Source organism: Hyperolius riggenbachi, chromosome 5, assembly GCF_040937935.1.
Source record: "Hyperolius riggenbachi isolate aHypRig1 chromosome 5, aHypRig1.pri, whole genome shotgun sequence".
Taxonomy (NCBI): Eukaryota; Metazoa; Chordata; class Amphibia; order Anura; family Hyperoliidae; genus Hyperolius; species Hyperolius riggenbachi.
Window position 1 is genome coordinate 160,273,895 of NC_090650.1, and position 23,193 is coordinate 160,297,087.

General features: G+C 43.8%; 1 protein-coding gene across 8 annotated transcripts in view; it reads left to right on the plus strand.

Moving 5' to 3' along the window:
- The window catches only part of STARD3NL (STARD3 N-terminal like), a 673,845-nt gene that overhangs the window by 146,472 nt on the left and 504,180 nt on the right, over positions 1-23,193 (plus strand). For 3 of the 8 annotated variants that reach the window (XM_068236409.1, XM_068236410.1, XM_068236411.1), the window contains one exon: positions 1,488-1,681. The exons of 4 other annotated variants lie outside the window; for them this stretch is intronic. In XM_068236409.1, coding sequence (XP_068092510.1) covers positions 1,488-1,669 — 182 coding nt within the window. In that variant the 3' untranslated portion in view covers positions 1,670-1,681. Of the gene's footprint in view, positions 1-1,487; positions 1,682-23,193 lie in introns of those variants that run through there. One more of the 8 variants, XR_011020836.1, reaches the window with a different exon arrangement.

The following is a 23,193-nucleotide window of genomic DNA, read 5'->3' on the forward strand; positions in this document are numbered from 1 at the left end:
AAGGTGGGAGGAGCTACATATTCATTGTAATGCCAATCCCTTTCGCAACTCGATTGCATGTTGGCTTAGATTTGTGGACAATATCCTGATCGTTTGGAAAGGAGTCCAGCTCAGTTTTGAGAACTTTGTGGACTACATTAATGTTAATCCTTTCAAAATGCAGTTCACGGGTGCCTGGGGGGGATGGTCAAATTTCTCGACCTGCAGCTGTTTACCGATGGAGATAAGATCCTAACCAGAGGATACCGTAAAGAAACGGCTACTTTTTCTCTCCTTCGGTATAACAGCTACCACCCTAGGCATACTTTGAATGGCATTCCATTTGGCCAATTTCTACGATTAAAGAGGAACAATAGTCTTGAGTGTGACTTTGAAAAACAAAGTTTTGATCTGGGAATGCGTTTCCTAGCAAAACAGTATCCCAAAGATTTGGTGGTTAAGACCTATTTGAAGGCCAAATGCAAGAATCGTGCTGACCTAATATGGAAAGAAAGAAATAAAAACAAAAAAGAGAGGAACATGGTCGTAATAATGATCAGGTAGTAATGGTGTTTGACTACTCTCCAATGGCTTGGAAGGTTTGTAATTGTATCCTCAGACACTGGTCGGTCTTAAAGCTAGACCCCTCTCTTAGCCCTCTTGCAGACACTAAACCCCTTATTACCTTTAGAAGGGCACGTACAATAGGAGATATGGTTACCTCCAGTGAACTAAGGTCAGTTAAAAAAGAGAATTGGCTTCAAGGATTTCATCCACAGGGAAACTACAAGTGTAGAACCTGTAACCACTGCGACCAGTTTATGCTGGGAAAAATGGTACAGTTGGGGGGAACAAAAATATCCATATAATGGTGGCCATACATGGTACAATTTTTTCATCCAATCTTACCATTTCTATGTAGTATAAGGGTAAATTAAGGGAATATACTGAAAGGATAATGTAGGCAGTTCATTTATACTACATAGAATTGGTAAGATTGGATGAAAAAATTGTACCATGTATGGTCACCTTTAGATTATCTACACTGTAGATCCACTTATGTTGTGTATGGAATAGTATGCCCATGTAAGAGGTTCTACATTGGTAAGACTGAACAGCAACTAGCCACTAGATTTCAACAACAGGTAAATTCCATTCATACAGGTGTGAGAGCAGGTAGTTTTTTAGCCCATAAAAAGGACTGCCATGATGGAAAAACAGGAGGTTCGAAGTTTATGGGACTTAGACAAGTACCTATCCCCCCATAGGGGAGGCAATCATAAACAAATGCTATTACAAGAGGAAGCACGTCTAATCTCATTGACATATGCCTGCTATTCAATGGGACTGAATGAGCGCAACAAGCTACATTGCTTTTTAAAGGCATATTGATGGATATATGGAATTTTAGTTGATTCTGTAGATGCTAGCGTACCTAGTATTGTTTTAATGTATTTTAAATTCTCTGCATAGGCTGGATTTTTATGTTTTTGTTTATCTCTTTACAGTACCACACCCCCACTGTCAGCGCTACCACGGTTACAACGGTAACCAAGGACGCATCTGTGAAGGAAGCCGAAGCAAGCGCCGTTTGGTCTGCGTCACGAGACCCCTGGTAGGGGGTGGGGCATACCCCATAAGCGTTTCGAGCCGCGGTAAGGGCGGCAAGCACTCGGTAGCGATGCTATGACAGTGGGGAGTGGTAAGTGGTTTTACCTTATAGATATATAAGTGACTACTTGTCTGTATACCTATTGATACCCTCTGGTCTCTGAAGAAGCGGCAGTTGGCGTGAAACGGCTGTAAGGCCGGTATCTCCTCTCTTACTCTGCTGTAATATCCTATTGCCTATGCAACCACCAATAAATGTCCTATGTGCGTGAGCCGGTGCTCCAACTTCTCTCTCCTTCAAGACATACAAATTGATCTTCGTGAGCACAGCCTTAAAAGGGGTGAAGCATAGTATACGTCAGCCAGCATCTGGTGCCTACTTACTTCTATAAGCGTAACTATTTAGGTATTCTCTTTTCAATTCTGTTCCTTTTTTCTTGTTTTGTTTTATTTTGGTGAAGAGTTTATGAAAATAACAATTTTATGGCTTTTGATTCACTTTGGCTCTGAAGAAAATCCATATGGCATATGCCCTAGCTCTCAAACACCACAAATTCTCTTCTCTCACTCGTCACAGGTAACATGATACTCTATATACATAATCAGATAGCTTCTTGGGCACACAGCAGACTGTTAATCACAAATAGCACCAATGGATTTTTCTAGGCCATTTTTTTCAACTAATGCAACAATGTCATTCTTTCTTAGCAAAGCCCCTGGAGTGTCAGAACATTCAATGCATTTCATAAACAGGGCCGAAGATAGACCATCAGTGACAGGTGTCTGGGGTGGGGCCTAGAGAATTCTAGGGCCCTGCCAGGGGGGTTCTACCATGAAGCACATAAAGACACTTATCAGACACTTGGCCAGAGCTGCAAGCTCTGAGGGGATGCTTGCTGGTATAATCATGTCATTCAATAGCAGCACCAGCTTTCCGTTTCTCACAGAGACCTCTTGACCCCCCTCCTTGTGAATGCATCTTCTCATCATTATTCACTTCAGTCTCCATCCTCCCCAGGTGGAGACAGTTTGAGTATCCAGAGCAGAGAAAGCTGTAACTGATTTCCTTACTGGCTGTTTACAAACTTTACAGCTCTGAACAAAGCTGATAACCAGAGTTATGCTACAAGGAATTCATCAGGACAGGGAGACAGTGAGGAATACTGCCTGTGTGTGAGGTATGCATGTAGCATGTCTTTGTAGTGTGCTCTAGTCTATAGACAGTATGTACAGATGGCTGTGTTGGTTTTGGATCTGAGATCTCATGCACACGTATAATGCACATGTGAATGCATTGATCCTCAGGTGTTTTGTCACTGTCCCAGCTCCTCAGCCCAGAAACACAAGAGATTAGCATGTCATCTGTTAAAATACATTCTATCATGGTTCAAATGAAAGCTTCATATGTCCATGCACATCACAGAGCATGTGAAGTACATGACATTTAGCTGGTGTGTGTAATATACACACACGCCCTTTTTCCAGTGCATGGACACGCCCATTTGTTCCTGCGGCACAGGTCACAAGCTATCCTGGAAGTTGGTCTGGCACCTGCATAGCACCCTCAAAAAAACATCCTGGAGCCGCCCCTGGTGTAAGCACTTTGTAGGTGATTGCAGCTGCATTTTCCATCGATTATGCTAACTCATATACTGTGTATCTGAGTACAAACGCTCACAAAAAACTGCATGTCCTGCGATTATGATTTCCAAAATCACAATCACTCTAGTGGGCTCAACACCGTAGCTTGCCATTAGCAAAGCTTTTTTATAAAGCGCTTACAGTTCTCAAAACTCTAAAATCATTCCAAAAAGTGCTCTAGTGTGCCCCAGACCTTACAAATGAAAAACGAAAACGGGCATAAGAGCGCCCGTGCTTTTAGGCATTTAAAAAGCGTTTTTTGTAGATTGTGATCTGACATGAGGGGGGCCCAGGTGGTTTTCCCAGTAAGGGGCACAGAAATTTCTAAAGGCGGCCCTGGTCATAAATGTTACCATTCTGAAAACTAGAGACCCAGGTCTACTCAGATATACATATTTTGTAACATTTGGACTTATGTAGTTTTGCTGAAATTGAACATATCTTTGAAAATGGTATTTTTTTTACAGTTTCTTTTTACTTTAGCACTATGAGAAAGGCCTCAGCTGTCAAAGACCCCAAATTCTAATATCTCGCTTATCACAGTTAAAATGATATTCTATATGCATAGTCTGATAGCTTCTTGGGCAAACAGCAGACTGTTAACCACTAGTAGCACCAATGGATTTCTGCTCGTAGGGATTTACACAATTGGCCAACATTGGATAAGAAGACAAAGAGCTAACTTACTTGAGGTTGCCCGTGGGGGGAGGGAGCCAACCTCGTATCCACAAATGGACATACGTGTGATATTGAATTAAAAGCCTGAGGGGGTGGTCGTAATTTATGCCAGAGGTCAAAAGCTGGAAGATCATCGAGTGTGTTAGAAATGGGACAAGTATAGTCAAAATCTTAATAATTAAGGGCTGAGTGATACACCTCAAAACATGGTTTAATGAGCACTTAAAGCAGACCCAAACTAAACATTTTTTTAAATTAAAAATATTTAATTGCACCACTCTGACACATACAAAGATAAATAAACACTCCTTCAAACCTATGAGCATTTCAGTGCATGCTTTTCACCCTTCTCTTTTCATAACTAGGGTTATACTGGGGGCAGCCATTAGCAATTCCTCCATTGCCGGACACCACCTACTCCACCAGTTTGCCGGATTTTGTCCCGGTAATTTGAATGGAAGGGAGGGGTTCCTCCAATAAATGTAAAATATTTTATATTTGTCATCATGCAGCTGAAAAAAGGCTGCTGTATATTATTATAATTTAGAAAATAGATTTTATTTCTGAAATCTTGTATTTTTAATTTGGGTCCACTTTAAAGAGTAACTGTTAGCCCAAAAATCAAATTTAAATCTCTATTGCAATGTGTTAAATAGTTTGTAAGGGAGCCAAAAAGGCAATGCTGAAGTTAAAAAGCAATCTAATTTTTTTACTGTGTGGCTATCATTCAGCCTTTTCTCCAAGCTCCTAAGGAGGACGCAAAGAGCAATGTTAATCTATACAGCCAGCTTCTTACTATCTCTCAGGCCATTGAGAGCTGCATCTCACATTGGAAAAAAACAAGCTAATTTGCTGGAATCTTTAGGGATTTTAAATAAAACGCACAGAGGTAAAAAAGGCGGCCAGGCCCATAAAAAGTGCCACACTCAGTCTCAGTCCAACTTCAGGGACCCAGGTCCATTCAAAGAAAAGAACTTTCCAGCGATCTCTAGTGATGTGTACTGGAAATCAGAGGCTGAAAGTAGCAGAAGTTACCATGTCCCTAGTCAGAGATGCAGTAACACCCCGGCAGTGAACCCAGTCGCCATTGCTAAGCCCCATGCAGTCACTGCATTGCTCTGCAATGCCCGCTCTATAAACAATAAGACAGCCATTATTGCGGACCTTATTCAGACATGCGATTTTTCATGCATCACTGAAACCTGGATTGATGCCAATGCGGGCCCCACATTGGAAGCAACCATCCCATACAATTACTCAGTCCTAAGTGAGGGAAGACGAGACCGCAGAGGAGGGGGTGTAGCAATTTGTGGCAAAACAACTCTGCAGCTCAGGGCCCTGAATGTTGGCTCAACAAAGTCCTTTGAATGTATAGGTGCCCAGATCTCAGCTGGTAAAGGCTTCAAAATTTTAGTGGTTTATCGTCCCCCCGGAGATGCTGACCCTTTCCTACAGGAATTCCCAGAACTTCTGGCCATGCTGGCTCTGTCTTATCCGAGATGGATCATCCTTGGTGACTTCAACATCCGGGCTGATAACACTCAATCACAAGATGCAAATGAACTAATAAATCTCATGGGTGGACTAGGCTTCACACAAGTTGTAAAATCAGCTACCCACAGAGGAGGGCATACGCTAGACTTACTGTTCCACCTTGGAATGGACATTAGTAACATAACAGTAACCCCAGTGGTATGGTCAGACCATCACATAATACAGTTTACTATTGAACATCACCCTATCAAGCAGCTCCCTAAAGAAACAATCAAAACCCGTCCCCTGAGTAAATTAACACCGGAGAGGATAACTGCCAACCTGGATTTTACAAATCTGCTCCACAGTCAAATGGACCCAAACTCTCTAGTAACCCAGTACAACAACACGATATATGAAACACTTGACAGTATTGCCCCATGGCGCACCAAATCAGCAACCAAAAAGCAGAAAGCTAATTGGTTTGACAAAACCATCATGGATCTAAAAAAGAAAGGGCGCAGACTAGAAAGACAGTGGCGTAAATCAGGGACTGGGGAGCACAAATCTAGCCTAGTTCAACACCTCAGACAATACCAACAAGCAATAACCAAGAAAAAATCAGACTTTATCTCGCACAAAATATCTACAGCCAACAACAGAGCTGCTCAACTCTTCCACACAGTGGAATCACTCTGCAATCCTTCCTGCCTAAAAGCCCCAACCACATACTCCAGGGAAAGGTGTGAAGAATTCTTTGCCTTCTTCACAAACAAGGTGTCTACCATCCGTGCCAGCATTACACCAACAACATCAATTGACCACTGGACGTTGCATATGCCTACTACCGTACCACCATGGCAAGTCTTTGACACTCTGAGTGTAGAAGATTTTGGAATTCTCATTCAAAGTCTCCGCCCCACTACCTGCGACCTGGATCCTGGCCCAACTGGATCCTTAATGCAGTGCCCAGCGCTGTTCAGGCCAGCACTTCACAAAATCACTCAGTGCTCCTCACCTGTGGCGAACTTACCATTCCTATCAAAAGTTATCGAGAAAGCAGTCGCCAACCAGCTAGAAGCCAGGCTTACAGATAACAACATCTTTGATACTTTTCAGTCAGGATTCAGGAAAAGGCACAGCACTGAAACAGCATTAGTCCGAGTAATGAATGATCTACTTACTGCAAGGGACAAGGGTGATTACTCAATTCTGATTCTTCTTGACTTGTCAGCAGCATTTGATACTGTGGACCATGAAATACTAATCCAGCGACTGAAGAATTACTGTGGCCTAAGGGGTACTGTTCTTAGCTGGTTTCAGACCTTCCTATCTGGCATGACACAGCAAGTATGTCTGGGCACACACTACTCTAATCCAGTGCCACTTGCCTATGGAGTTCCACAGGGTTCTGTACTATCACCATTACTCTTTGCAGTCTACATGCTCCCACTGGGCAAAATAATCCAGAACTATGGTTTAGGATACCATTGTTATGCAGATGACACACAACTGTATCTGTCCTTCAAGCCTGGCACCCAAGACCCATCAGCATCCATAAATGCGTGTCTAGTGGATTTACAAAATTGGATGAACACCAGCTGGCTGAGGCTGAACTCTGACAAAACAGAGGTGTTGGTGGTAGGTGGTCCACACATGATGGATAAAGTTCAAAACGCTCACCACCTCAAACTAGCAATTGGGGGAGATACTGTACAGTATAAAGACTCTGTGCGAAACCTTGGGGTGATCCTGGATGGAAATCTAAAACTCAGACAGCAGGTATCAGCTGTCGTCAAGTCTTCCTTCTTCCATCTAAGAAATATAGCGAAAATAAAACACCTAATCCCAGCTGAAGACCTACCTGCCCTGGTTCACGCATTTGTATCCTCCTGCCTAGACTACTGCAACGCCCTGTTAATCGGATCTACAGATAAGGTTCTGCGCCCCTTACAGCTAGTACAGAATGCTGCAGCCAGACTCCTAGCCAATGCCCCCCGCAGCTCACACATCACCCCAGTACTGCAAACTCTTCACTGGTTGCCAGTAAAATGGAGAATCAATTTTAAGATCTGCCTGCTGACATTCAAGGCTCTACACCACATGGGACCCAAATACATAGCGGATCTATTGGAACTTTATGCCCCTCCACGCACCCTCCGCTCTGCCAACAAGATGAAGCTGGTTATTCCCAGGATACACTTAACATTTGGTGCTCGGGCCTTTTCCTATGCAGCCCCTACTCTATGGAACTCACTTCCACAATCAGTACGAGAGGCTCCTTCTCTGGACAGCTTTAAAAAAAGGCTAAAAACTCACCTCTTTTCCCTAGCCTTTGAGACTGCATAATGCAGGGTCACAGCGCTTTGAGTCCCCAGGGAGAAAAGCGCTATATAAATATTATTGTTATTGTTGTTATTGTTATTGTTAACTTGGTACACCAATGATGACAAGGGGTTAAGCACTTGTGGATGCTGCATCTCTGGCCCCCTCAGGTCTTTAAAAAAAAAAATGACGCCAGAGCAGCGCAAGCAGCGAGCGGAACATGCTGAGAGTGATTGAAATGTATACCTTGTAAGAATACCAGCTCAATCACTGCCAACCAGAAGCAGTTAAAAAGCAGTTCTGCACAAATATAAAGTACTCCTAAAGCTGGCCAAACACGATACAATGATGATGATGATGATGTTATCTATTCAGTTGTGTTCGACTCTTGGCAACTCTATAGGTTAGCTCTCTCCATGCTGTCCGATCTTGTACCATTTCTGCCAGTTGCCTTAAGCTCAATCCTGTGCCAGCTTTGATGGTATCAACCCAACGCATTCTCTGGTGGCCTTGTCGCCTTTTGCCACTGATCAGTCCTAGCATTAGGTCTTTCTCTAAGGAATTTGATCGCATCATGTGGCCGAAATATGTGAGTCTGAGTCTGGTGATCTTGCCTTCCAGTGACATGCCTGGTCTTATACGTTCCAATACTTCTTTGTCATTCTTGCTGTCCATAGAATGTGAAGCAACCGTCGCCAGCACCACAACTCGAAAGAGTCGATTTCTCTTCTATCTGCTTTTCTTAGGGTCTAAAAAATAGGATACAATAAAATGATCCAATCTTACAGCATTTCAGTCAAAATGATCAGTTGTACAGAAAAATCTAAAGCTTTTTAAAATTTGTTTGAGAAATCTCATCAATTTTCTTAAAGTGAACCTTAAGTGTCCCAAAAAAAATGAGTTTTACTCACCTGGGGCTTACCTCAGCCCCCTGCAGCTGATCGGTGCCCACGACGAGTCGCTCTGATGCTCCGGGTCCCGCTGGCGGCCACTTCCGGTTTCGCCGTCAGGACCCGTCAGGCTGAGGAACGCGGCTGATACTACGCGTTCCCAGCCAAAATAGCACCCCTATTCGGCCATATGTCCGCATACGGGTGCCTATGCGGACATATGGCCGCATAGGGGTGCTATTTTGGCTGGGAACGCGTAGTATCAGCCGCGTTCCCCAGCCTGACGGGTCCTGACGGCGAAACCGGAAGTGGCCGCCAGCGGGACCCGGAGCATCAGAGCGACTCGTCGTGGGCACCGATCAGCTGCAGGGGGCTGAGGTAAGCCCCAGGTGAGTAAAACTCATTTTTTTTGGGACACTTAAGGTTCACTTTAATAATTGGGGACAAATTGAACAAGTGTGGTATATTAAAAACCATAAATTGCATAATTGTGGGATATCTACCTCTATAAATAATCACACCTCTGTCTCACCTATACTGCTAATAAATATCTCCAATACCATATTACATAGGGAGCCAGAGTATTCAAATATCACATATAATTTTATTAATTATCAAAAGGAATTGCAGTATAACCATAGATCACACACTTTAAAAACACTTAAAAATCTCCTATCCATAGACTAGTGATCACATCAAGGCAATGGGCATATTGATAGGTGCACCTATATTCTTTGATCCGGATATAAATCTCTTCAGGCCCCTTTGCTATATTGTGAAAACGCTATGGATTGACACCATCCAGTGGACAACTTTGATATCTTCAATCCTCCCGTGTGCAGACTTATGCACACCTCTGCATCAATATTTCATGCACACGCCCTCATTACATGCATATAATTGGATGTGCAAAACCCTCACAGCCAAGCAGCGACCAAAGCAAAATAGCAAGCAGGTTTTCCACAGCACTTCAGAGGTTCACATATATTCACTGCGTTCAGCGGCATCCAGCCATAAACAGAAGCAGGTACAGCTATAGCCTCCGGACATGCCGGTACTCACACTTCCAGTGGGGCGGTGTATACAACGCTGCATGCAGACTTCGCCGCACTTGTTCAGTCTTAGTTGCCTTCAGCGAAAATTGGACCCATTGAAACGTACCGCGCAACGGCGCGGCAAACTTCGGTTGGGAGGCTGGTTAGGGAAGAGGGCGATGGTACGGGAGGATCAGCGTATCCAGCGTGATGACGTCATGGACACGTGACGCGTTTCACCATTACGGTTTCTTCAGACGTGTACCCACAGAGGGCGCTCCTGCTATTTATATAGCCAGCCTCCCATCTGCTTACTAACTAAGTGGATATTGTGTTTCCAAATGGCCTTGAGTTGATTAGAGCACCATCTAGTGCCTAGTAAAGATAATGCAACCGTGGAGGAAGTTCACAAGAACACTTTTAAATTCATATCGCTGTTCAAGCCATGCGGTTGCATAGAGTTACATTTATATATCCAGAAGGATTCTTTTTTTAGCAATTGCTGATCATAGTCGCCTCTTCGTGAACTAATATTCAGTTTGATATATGCCCATTGCTTTCAAATACCTCGGATCAGAATTATGGCATTCTTTAAAATGCATTGCCACTGGGCATTTTTCATACTTTGATTTTATATTATTCACATGTTCTTGAATTCTAGCCTCCAAAGGTCTATATGTTTTTCCTATGTAAATCTTATTACAACTGCATTTTAATTGATAGACTACCTTTTCTGTATTGCAGTCAATGTAATCCTTAATAGCACACTGTATTATCACTATTTGAGAAGGTCTCACCCTTTTGCATAAACGGGCACATCAAGCAATCGCAACAGCGAAACATCCCTTTTCGATTGCTTTTTGCTATCCCTGTCCTCCTATCTGGCCCAAACTCACTATTGACCAAAATATCTGACAGGTTCCTTCCTCTTCTGGCAGCTAAATGTGGGTATTCACCTATGCAGTTCTTTATCAAAGGATCCCTTTCCAATAGGTGCCAATGTTTTGTCAGGACCTCTTTAATCTCATTATAATGGGAACTGTATGTAGTTACAACTCTAATGACCCCATCATCTTTTTTATTGTTATTTCTTAGTGCTGATGATGCAAGTAGGTCAGACCTTCTCCTAGACAGTGCCTTATAATAAGCATTGTTAACAATATGTCTTGGATAACCTCTCACCAACAATCTACTCTTTAAGGCCCCGTTCACATCACAAACGTGGATGGCCATGCGTGCGGAACGCGTGCGGACCGCAAAGCGTACGAACGCACGCCATCCGCGTTTGTGTGCGTTGCGTGGCTGATCCCATCACTGAAAAGTGAATGGGACAGCCATGCGTTTTTACAAAAAATGCATGCAGCATGCGTTCCCGGACCGCACAGGTCCGGAACGCATGCAGTGTGAACATCAGACATTGCACTGTATGCAATGTCTGATGTCGTGCGTGTCGGCCACCTGCACGCGTTTCCAAAACGCGGCTGGAAACGCGTGCAGTGTGAACGGGGCCTAATTGTTCAGCTTCTTTCTTATAATCATCTGTATTACTACAATTTTGTCTTAAGCGCATGAACTGATCAGTAGTCACAGCCCATTTTTGAGAGGGCAAATGTGCACTTTTTGCTGATAATAAAGTATTTCCAGCTGTCTCCTTACAAAAAGTACTTGTGGTGAGTTTGTTATCCGTTTTTCATATGAGCAAATCCAAGCAGGAAATTTCGGTCTGACTGAGGGAATAAGTGAGGAAAATACTCCTGTCATTGTTATTTAATTCACAAATAAAATCATGCAACTGGGGTTCTGTACCCTTCCAAAGTACCAGTATGTCATCCACATACCTAAGCCACAGGGCACCGTGCTCCCGGTACCCACGCATGCCCCTCACCACCTTCTCCTCCCAAAATCCTAGGTGGAGGCACGCATAGGACGGGGAGCACGCCGCCCCCATGGCCACGCCCTTCTTTTGGCGATATAATTCCCCTTTAAACTCAAAAAAGTTGTTCTCTAGAATAAATTTAATCATGTCTAACACGTACTCCGAGTGACCTTGTTGCTCTCCATATTTTCTATCTAAATAAAAACCCAATGCTTCCAGGCCCTTGTCATTAGGGATAGAGGTAAAAAGTGACTCCACATCTAACCCCACCAGTATCCAGTTCTCCTCTAGTTGCACTCCCTCAATCGGTGAGAAAGCGTGGAGGAGCCGCCGCCATGAGCCAGCGGTATGAGGCGGCTGTCTCCGGGCAGGGCTCAGCGGAGCGCGGAGACACCGCAGAGCAGGGCTGCTGTGGCTGGGACTTGTAGTCCCTCTACTTTCAGAGTGACGCGCGCGCACTCAGGCAGGGAATTTATGGCAGCCAAAAAGGAGTCAGCTGACCAGGCTGGTCAGCTGACTCTGGCTCCATTCGTCAGTGGCCCAGAACTTAGGGAGGTGCTGGGGGGATACCTGTGTATATATACCACGGGTTGTTCACTTGCTCATTGTCTGGCGTGCGATCACATATGTGGGAGCACCCAGATCCGTAGTCAGATCCGCAAGTGTGCCGGGACCAGCTGGAGCTGTAATCCTACACTTAGCTAGATTCTGTTGATAGCTAAAGTACTAGTTTGATTGTGATTATCTGTTATGACTTTTTGCCTGCCTGACTATCCTCCTGAACTCTGACCTTGTACCTCGATATTTCTGATACCCTGTTGCCGAACTCTGCCTGTACCTAGACTCCGCCTCTGCTTTATGATCTTGTACTTTGTCTGTCCGTGTGTGTACGACCTGGCTTGTCCGACCTCGAGAACCGACCTTACACTTGGAGGCGGTTCCCCGTCCTGTCAGTGACATCTCCTCCTGAGTGTCACTTTCAGACAATCCTTCCTACTGTCAGTCTGACTCCTCCCGTCTTGGAGAGCTCAGGTCTGTGGAAGGAATCTGTGCAGTACTTCTTGCTGCACTGAGGCCTAGTCCTCTAAGTGTTACTGTTACACCAAACACTACACTCTACTCAGGTGAACAGAGGTTAGCTAGTATATCGGATTATCGGTGATACTGCAGATCACTTATAATCTGGTATACATCTGTATTCCCAGTGATACTGCAGATCACCGGTAATCAGATCCTCTCTGTGCTTCACCGATCGTTACACAATCGCTGCCAATACAGCTTTAGTATCCATAACAAAGGAAGGCAAACTCTGTACCATATCTTTAATTTTAATGTCCACAAACTGAGCGATCTTTTCTAATGGTCCATTGTTCCCAGATATAATGGGACGACCCGGGGGGTTTCTTAAGTTCTTATGCGTTTTTGGTAGAATATAGAACGTCGGGATAGTGTAAATATCCACCTTAAGGAACTTCATCTCCCTCTCTAACAGGACCCCATTAAGATAACCCCAAATTATTTTATCATTTATTTTATCTATCAGGTCCTTAAAAGGGGCTGTTCTTATTCTCTCATAGGTGGCTCTATCATTAAGCAATCGTCTTACTTCCCTTTCATAATGTTCTTTACTCATAATAACTACGTTACCTCCCTTGTCACTCTTTTTTATTTCGATTTTCTTATTTTCTTGTAAATCTTTTAGACTCTCCCTCTCTGCTACACTCAAATTATCCTGACCTCTCTTTTTCCAGTTAATCAATTTAGGGTCTTCCGCCACTAAATCCATGAACATGGATGTATATTTGTTACTACTTAATGCAGGCATAAATGCTGACTTTGGAAGTAAATGGGTGTGCAGTATAGGGCCTGGCTCATTTTCAATGTCACCAAGAAGTCCACTCAGATCCATATCATCGACATCTATCACTTCGCTTTGGATATCGCTGTTGGCAGCGGTACTGGAGTACATCCTTTTGAGGAGAACTCTTCTCAAAAATAACTGAATATCCTTGAATGTTTCAAATTCACATCCAGGTTGTTTGGGACAAAAAGATCATCCCTGTCTCAAAAGGGTGGTATATTGGACAGATTTTTCAGATCAACCAGAAAAATTGATGTAATTGAAATTGAAATAATTGCATCGCGTGTGGCCACCTTAACAAATATATACTGTATGTTTCAGGTCCTTGAGGTGGTATTATTCACAATAAGCGGTACTTGGCAAATGCCATCTCTAAAGGTGCCCACACATCTAGAGATGTACCGGCAGATTCGACCAAGAGACAAATCTCTCTCTGAATCTGATCAATTCAATCAGAGACCAATTCTCAATTGATTTCAGCATGAAATATCTTGGGAATTGGCCTGGTGCAGCTGCTTCCGTCGCTGCCCCCTAATGTAAATGTGTCCCCCCTGCCCGTGCATTTATACTTTACTTGTCCGCTGTTGCCCACTGCCAATACATCTTCTGTTTCCACATTGCTGCCCCACAATTACATACTATATGCCAGCAGCCAATAGGGCACAACAACAGAAGCGGTAGATGGATAGGCAGCATTGTGGCATAGTGGTTAGTACTCTCGCCTTGCAGCGCCGGGTCCCTGATTTGAATCCCAGCCAGGGCACTATCTACAAGTAGTTAGTATGTTCTCCCCGTGTCTGTGTGGGTTTCCTCCAGGTACTCCAGTTTCCTCCCACATCCCAAAAACATACAGTTAAGTTAATTAGCTTCCCTAGACTATGTTTAAGCAAACTGCACAAAAATCAGTCACAGTTCAGTTAATTTTGTGTGCGCTACCACAAATCTGTGTATCCAACTTCAAAGGTGTTCTGACAGCGCTCCTCATTATATCATCTGCAATACTGTCACAAGCAGCACTCTGGGGCTCCTGGCTCTCCTCCGCTCGTGCTGAGGAGAGCCGGGGACCCCGGAGTGCTGTTTGTGACAGTATTGCAGATGATATAAGGAGGAGCGCTGTCACAACACCTTTGAAGCTTCCCTAGACTGTGATACATTCGCTACCTGATATACAGTGGCATGCGAAAGTTTGGGCAACCTTGTTAATTGTCATGATTTTCCTTTATAAATCGTTGGTTGTTACGATAAAAAATGTCAGTTCAATATATCATATAGGAGACACACACACAGTGATATTTGAGAAGTGAAATTAAGTTTATTGGATTTACAGAAAGTGTGCAATAATTGTTTGAACAAAATTAGGCAGGTCCATAAATTTGGGCTCCACAAAAAATAAAGAAATGAAATCAATATATAGTAGATCCTCCTTTTGCAGAAATTACAGCCTCTAAACGCTTCCTGTCGGTTCCAATGAGAGTCTGGATTCTGGTTGAAGGTATTTTTGAGGATTCCTCTTTACAAAACATCTGTAGTTCATTCAGGTTTGGTGGCTTCCGAGCATGGACAGCTCTCTTTAACTCACACCACAGATTTTCCATTTTATTCCGGTCTGGGGACTGAGATGGTTATTCCAGAATGTTGTCCTTGCTCCTCTGCATGAATTCCTTAGTGGATTTTGAGCAGTGTTTAGGGTCGTTGTCTTGTTGAAAGATCCAGCCCCAGCACAGCTTCAACTTTGTCACAGATTCCTGGACATTGGTCTCCAGAATCTGCTGATACTGAGTGGAATCCATGCGTCCCTCAACTTTGACAAGATTCCAATTCCCTGCACTGGCCACACAGCCACACAGCATGATGAAACCACCACCATATTTTACTGTAGGTAGCAGGTGTTTTCTTGGAATGCTGTGTTCTTTTTCCTCCATGCGTAACACCCCCTGTTATGCCCAAATAACTCAATTTTATTTTCATCAGTCCACAGCACCTTATTTCAAAATGAAGCTGGCTTGTCCAAATGTGCTTTAGCATACCTCAAGCGGCTCTGTTTGTGCTGTGGGCAGAGAAAAGGCTTACTCTGCATCACTCTCGCATACAGCATCTACTTGTGTAAAGTGCACCTAATGGTTGAACAATGTACAGTGACTCAATCTGCAGCAAGATGATGTTGTAGGTCTTTGGTGCTTGCCTGTGGGTTGACTCTGACTGTTCTCACCATTCATCGCTTCTGTCTATCCAAGATTTTTCTTGGTCTGCCACTTTGAGCCTTAACTTGAACTGAGCCTGTGGTCTTCCATTTCCTCAATTTGTTCCTAACTGTGGAAACAGACAGCTGAAATCTCTGAGACAGCTTTCTGTATCCTTCCCCTAAACCATGATGGTGAACAATCTTTGTCTTCAGGTCATTTGAGCTGGTTTTTTTTAGACCTCCATGTTGCTACTCTCCAGAGAAAATTAACAATTGACCCCCTTAAATACTCTTTCTCATAATTTGATTCACCTGTGTAAGCAGGTCAGGGGTCACTGAGCTTACCAAGCCAATTTGAGTTCCAATAATTAGTTCTAAAGGTTTTGGAATCAATAAAATGACAACAGTGCCCACATTCATGCACATACCTAATTTAATTTAAACAATTATTGCATACTTTCTGTAAATTCAGTAAACTTCATTTCACTTCTCAAATATCTCTGTGTGTCTCCTATACAATATATTTAACTGACATTTTTTTATTGTAACAACTAACAATTTATACAGGAAAATCATGACGATTAACAAGGTTGCCCAAACCTTTACATCCCACTGTAGACATATGACTAAGGAAGGGATTAGATTGTTAATCCACTCTGAAGGACAGTTAAGTGACAAGACAATATACTCTGTACAGTGCTACGGAAAATGTCAGCACTATATAAATATAAATACATAATAATAATAATAATAATAGGCACCACGACTTTCGGGAACTCTGGTTGCAGGAACTACTGTTCCTGCTCACCAATGCCCGCACTTCAAAGCACCGCCGTACGCGCTTCAGTGCGCACGGCCGCCCACAGCCCATAGATTTGCGGCCCCTGAACTTCAGATGAGGTTTTGCAGGGCTGTGAATATACTCCACGAAGTGCAGTAAGTAGATATACATCAGAACATCCTCTACATGAACTGATGCCACTCTCAGTATAGCTGGAATATTGGGGGGACACATGTGTCATCAGATCGTGCTGACATACAGTGCACATGGAACGCCTGTCCTCGGAGGGCACCGTACTTCCTGGTTACTGATATCCTCTTACTGTGTGACCCCAGTCGTCCACGTGCACCCTCAGGTTATGCAGTAAGATTGCGCCAGTAACCAGGAAGTAAGGCGCTCTCCGAAGACAGGCGTTGACCTATGCAGAGAGCAGGTTACACAGCGGATGTTCTGAAGTGTTTGCACAGTTAGAAGAGCTGGTAGGTGAAGTCCCGTGCTGTGCTGCCTCAGCCTCAGGCACTCTCTGAGCTGCTCTCTGCCGCCTGCATTGTGGCCACCAGGAAGGCACATTCGGACTATAAGATGCACCTAATTTTTCTTTTGTGCGACTTATAGTCTGAAATACATATACAGTGCTGCCCATAATTTTTCATACCCCCGGTAAATTTTGACTTAAAGTTACTTTTATTCAACCAGCAAGTAATTTTTTTGACGGGAAATGACATAGGTGTCTCCCAAAAGATAAAAAGACGTTGTACAAGAGGCATTATTGTAGAAAGAAAAAAAAACATTTCTCAGCTTTTATCTAAATTTGAGCAAAAAGTGTCCAGTCCAAAATTATTCATACCCTTCTCAATAATTAATAGAAAAGCCTTTATTGGCTATTACAGCAATCAAATGCTTCCTATAATTGCAGACCAGCTTTTTGCATGTCTCCACAGGTACTTTTGCACATTCATTTTTAGCAATGAACTCCAAATCTTTCAGGATGGAGGGTCTTCCAGATGGGCCCGCACGAACAGGAGAGCAGCGGACTAGAGGGGAAGGCCCCATGATAAGGCTGGGCTTCAGCGGGGTTGTTAGGGGGTTAATCAGAGGGGAGTGGGTAGGAGACGAGTGCGGGGAAAGGCTGGCCGCATCAGGATCTGGGCGCCAGAAAGTGACGTCAGCTAACAAGAAGCCGTATGCACTTCTAGGCAGTTGCGGCAGGGAGCGGAGATTCCCACCCACCCTCTCTGAAATTAGGAGTTTGTCAGTTGGTTTCATGGTGGTGGTGGTTTATGTCATTGCAGCAGGCGGGGTCTAGGGCTCCAGGGGTTGGTCATGAAGATATAGTTGGTAGGGCAATTATTTGCCCAGTACGGAGGTCAAAGGGTGTCTTCTAAGAGTTATGCTGTTAAATGGGGCATGCGGCTATCCCTGAGCCGGCGTCTGCGGCGGGGGCCAGTTTTGACAGGTTGCATGCCCATCAAGGTTTATCGGTACCCCGGAGCCCTTGCCCTTAAGAATGTTCTTTCTATGTTCGGTTTTTATTTCAATTGTTAAATTATTTTTATAATAAAGAAGGGCTGCTTTGGCCTTTTTATGCCATCCTAAGCAAGCAGTCCTGGTTGTTATTTACTAGATAAGTTTGGTTTAAGTTACCAGTAGCAGGTAAGCTATGCACTTATCATGCCATCACCCTGATCTTTAGCTCCCTCCATAGATTTCGAATTGGATTTAAGTCAAGGCTCTGGCTGAGCCACTCCAAAATGTTGATGTTGTTGTCTGCTAACCATTTCTTCACCATGTTTGCTGTGTGTTTTATTTGGGTCATTGTCAAGCTAAAAATGTCCACTGGTGCCCGAGGCCAAGTTTCTCTGCAGACTGCCTGATGTTGTCGTTGAGAATCCTCAAGTATTGCTCTTTTTTCATGGTGCCGTTTACTGTGATTAGGTTTCCTGGTCCATTGGCTGAAAAACACCCACAAAGCATTAGGTTCCCACAACCATGTTTGACAGTGGGGATGGTGTTCTTTGGGTTTAAGGCTTCTCCATTTTTACACCAAATGAAGGAAACATCATTGTGACCAAACAATTCAATATTTGTTTCATCTGACCATAACTCAGAAGACCAGAAGTCTCTTTCTTTGTCCAAATGAGTATTTGCAAAGGCCAAGCAAGCTCTTGTGTGCCTTATCTGGAGAAGTGGCGTCCTCCTTGGTCTGCATCTGTGAAACCCAGCAATGTTCAGTGTCCGTTGGATTGTCTGCCTTAAGACATTGCCACCAGCAAAGCCCAGACTCACCAGGATGGCCTTGGAGATGATTCTTTTTCACCTCTCTCACTACCCTCCTGGCCATCACAGGTGTCACTTTTGGCTTCCAACCACATCCTCTGAGATTTTCTACAGTGTGGAACATCTTTTATTTTTTAATAATACTTTACACTGTAGCCACTGAAACTTGAAAAAAATTAGAAATGGCCTTGTAGCCCTTTCCTGACTTATGAGAAGCCACACTGCACAGCCGCAGGTCCTCTCTAAGCTCCTTTGTCTTAGCCATGACTGTCCACAATTGGCAGCAGATTCCCACAAAATGCAATCCAATTGGCAGCAGATTCTCACAAAATGCAATTCAATTGGCAGCAGATTCTCACAAAATGCAATTCAATTGGCAGCAGATTCCCACAAAATGCAATTCAATTGGCAACAGATTGTCACGAAATGCAATTCAGTTGGCAACAGATTCCCACAAAATGCAATTCAATTGGCAGCAGATCCCCACAAAATGCAATTCAATTGGCAGCAGATTCTCACAAAATGCAATTCAATTGGCAGCAGATTCCCACAAAATGCATTAAAACTGGCAGCGTTTCCCCTCAATAATTAGCATTAGGCAGCATCCTCCTCAATAATTAGCATTAGGAAGCATCCCCCTCAATAATTAGCATTAGACAGCACCCCACTCAATAATTAGCAGTAGGCAGCATCCCCCCTCAATAATTAGCATTAGGCAGTGTCCCCCCTCAATAATTATCATTAGGCCGCGTCCCCCCTCAATAATTAGCATTAAGCAGCATCCCCCCTCAATAATTAGCATTAGGCAGCGTCCCCCTCAATAATTAGCATTAGGCAGCGTCCCCCTCAATAACTAGCATTAGGCAGCGTCCCCCTCAATAATTAGCATAAGGCACCGTCCCTCTCAATAATTAGCATTAGGCAGCGGCCCACTCAATAATCAGCATAAGGCACCGTCCCCCTCAATAATTAGCATTAGGCAACGCCCCCCTTAATAATTAGCATTAGGCAGTGTCCCCCCATTAATAATTAGCATAAGGCCCCGTTTACACTTAATCAGTTGCTCTCAGTTATAACTGAAAGAAAGCTGATTTTCAAAGTAATGCCCATGTATTCCTATGGAACTTTTCACACTTAACGCATTTTAACTGAAATCTTCTTCATGGGAAAAACGCGTACCAACGTGTACTAACGCACTCTAATGCACACCAACTGATTAAGTGTAAATGGGCCCTTAGGCAGCGTCCCCCCTCAATAATTAGCATTAGGCAGTGTCCCCCCTCAATAATTAGCATTAGGCAGCGTCCCCCTCAATAATTAGCATTAGGCAGTGTCCCCCCTCAATAATTAGCATACGCAGCATCTCCCTCAATAATTACCATTAGGCAGTGTCCCACCTCAATAATTATCATTAGGTAGCGTCCCCCCTCAATTAGCTTTAGGCAGCGTCAGGAACCTGAAGATACAAAAATAATGAACTCACCTGGCAGATGACTCCTCCAGCGCTCCGGGCAGGCAGTGATTGTGCAACAGCTCCGGCGCCTAACTCTCCCGCCTCATGCTGAGATGGCCAGCAATGAGTTCCAGGTGATGCGGTTGGAGTGTGTATCACTCTGCATCATCTCGGGACTCAAATAGAGCCGGCCCAGGGTGGGCTAAGATCGCTCCGCTGACGCTCTGCATTCAGGAACTTCAGGGAGAAGAGCCAGCGGCTGGCGGGCCGGATGCTACCCTCTGGCTGCCAGTTGCACACCGCTGCTCTAACCGACTACCACCAGGGCCGGGCCGAGGCATAGGCTGGAGAGGCTCCAGCCTCAGGGCGCAGTGTAGGAGGGGGCGCAGAATTCATTCAGCTGTCATTCCCCTATTGTGTTTGAAGCAGAAAGAAATAAGAAAAGGGGATACATGGCAGTGACTGCAAGCCAGATAACTAGATATTAAGGTGTTGGGGAGGTTGTGGGCCCTGTGGCGCCTCTTAGTCTAATAGCAATCAGTATGAGACGGCTGGGGTGGGAGGGATGGAGGGGCGCACTTTGGTGTCTCAGCCTTGGGTGCTGGAGGACCTTGTCCCGGCTCTGACTACCACTAACCTTGTGCCTAACACTGACCCTTCCACCATCAATCTGAAATACTAGCAATACTTTACTTACTGGGACAGACAGTCTCTAAAATGTGTGTGTTGCCCCCTATTTACATGAGCAACAGTCTCCCTCTTCTGAAGTCCATGCTGAGGCTGCGTCCTCACCAGGGCCCTGCAACTGGGGAGCCCACATGGGGCCCTCTTCCATTAGTTGCGCTAGTGGAGTACTGCAGGTCACCCTACCAGTGTATTTCATGGTAATATTGCTGTGCCTGCACGGTAATACTACCAATGTGTAATGAATCGACCCCTTGAACTCTCACTAGTGTTTGCATTTCGCAGTACTAAATGCTGAACTACTTAAAATATTGAGATCTATTATCAGCTGTACTAGTCAGATTTGTTTGCTGTTATCTACATTGATTGCTCAGAGCATGGTCTGCTCTTTGATGGTTGATACAAAGTACTCTTTGATGTTTTTTTCTTTAATACAAATTGCTCTATCTTGCAAACATATACTGTGTGCTGGTGTATTTCTTGTACAGTATATAGTATTCTTCTGCATTTTGATGAGGTCATCAAGTGAGGACTCTTACAATACAGAAGAATGTTGCGTGTGCAATGCAGAGCTGCCACTAGCAGGACGGATGGTGAGTGACACTGACGCTGTCTTTTCCACCTGACAATCTTTCTCTACTCTTTTCTGGCAGTTTATCAGCTGTGTTGCACTGTAGCTGTGCTCTTGAATGGTGAATTATTAATTTTGGTGAAACTAATTTTTATGCTAGGACGCCAGCTTAAACTCTAATTCTTGGGTCATGTCACTAAGGATGACTTGAGACAGTGATTGTAAGATTCTAAGGACAGTAAGTGAGACAGGGATCAGAATAAAAAAATTTATACTTATTTATTTATTGTATTTATAAAGCGCTGGACATTAGTTAAGGTTACAGACAATACTTTGGGATGACATACAGCAAAAAGACAATACAGTAATACAAGAAAAATCAGACCACGCAGCACAGTATGGGTACAAGGTGATGCTTAGTCAGTCACTGGATGGGTGCATGGAGATTAGGCAAGTTGAGTGCACTCAAATGCATAGCATGGGTGCACAGTAATGGAGGTGCATGAACAGGTAGGACACACAAGGAGGACCACCCTGCCCGAAGGCTTACAATCTAGAGGGGGTGTGGCCTGTGTTGAGGGGCTGAGTTTAGGGCACCAGAAAACCTGTATCTACAGGCTACTAAATTGTAAATCTGGCCCTGATAAACAGTGACTACATCAAGTACCTCATACATCATACTTCCTTCCAACTATGGCTACCATGTGCATTGTTATTGCTATGAACTTACAAAATGCCCACATGTTCTGCAGCCCAGTACAGAGTATATCGCATAACGGTGGCGTAATGGTTAGCACTCTCGCCTTGCAGCGCTGGGTCCCTGGTTCGAATCCCAGCCAGGGCACTATCTGCAAAGAGTTTGTATGTTCTCTCCGTGTCTGCGTGGGTTTCCTCCGGGCACTCCGATTTCCTCCCACATTCCAAAAACATACGGATAAGTTAATTGGCTCCCCCTAAAATTGGCCCTAGACTACAGTACTTACACATAATATAGACATATGGCAATGGTAGGGATTAGATTGTGAGCTCCTTTGAGGGACAGTTAGTGAGAAGACAATATATATATACTCTGTACAGCGCTGCGTAATATGTCGGCGCTATATAAATACTAAATAATAATAATAATAATAACTGTCCCACAGAAGAACGCTCAATGGCATGCCCCTCATAGTACAATGTCAAGATATGTAATATGTACATATATGTATTATGTATGTAAAGTATGTATCCGGCACGGTCTGTATCATAGTGTAAGCCAATTTACAAGGGGAAACCAATTTACTTTGCATTACGTTTTCGGGATGAAACTGAGCACACCGGTGTTAACAAAGGAAACCCACACAGACACATGCGACAACATGCAAACTCCAAATGAAACTGCCTGGTATTTGAACCGGGAGCTACCGCTGCAAGGTGAGAGTGGAAACCTGTAGGCCAAGGTGCAACCCATCATGCATTCAAACACACACATCCCATGTGCCTCTTTGTGGGACAAAAGGGACAATCTATACTTTCTATAGGCAAGTTGCACCCATGTTATTGAAAGAGAAGAAAAGAAGGCTAGGGGAAGTAGTGAAACAAAAAAAATAGTTCTATTTATGCATACATGCAAAAAGGGCGTCTGGAAAAAAGGGTGCTGGATATAGACAAGACTATAAGTTTTTATGTAAAACAATATTTTTCATTTCTATATTATAAATGAAAATCAAGTGCTAAATATGTTAAAATAATGGTAATGAAATTGCAAAATACCATCTATAACAAAAATGATATTTACACTTGTATTAAGCATAGTAATACAATTGTAGATATTACAAGTATTTTACTGCAACTATACCTAACTCTACTCTTACACAGAACCCCCCCTGTACCTATCC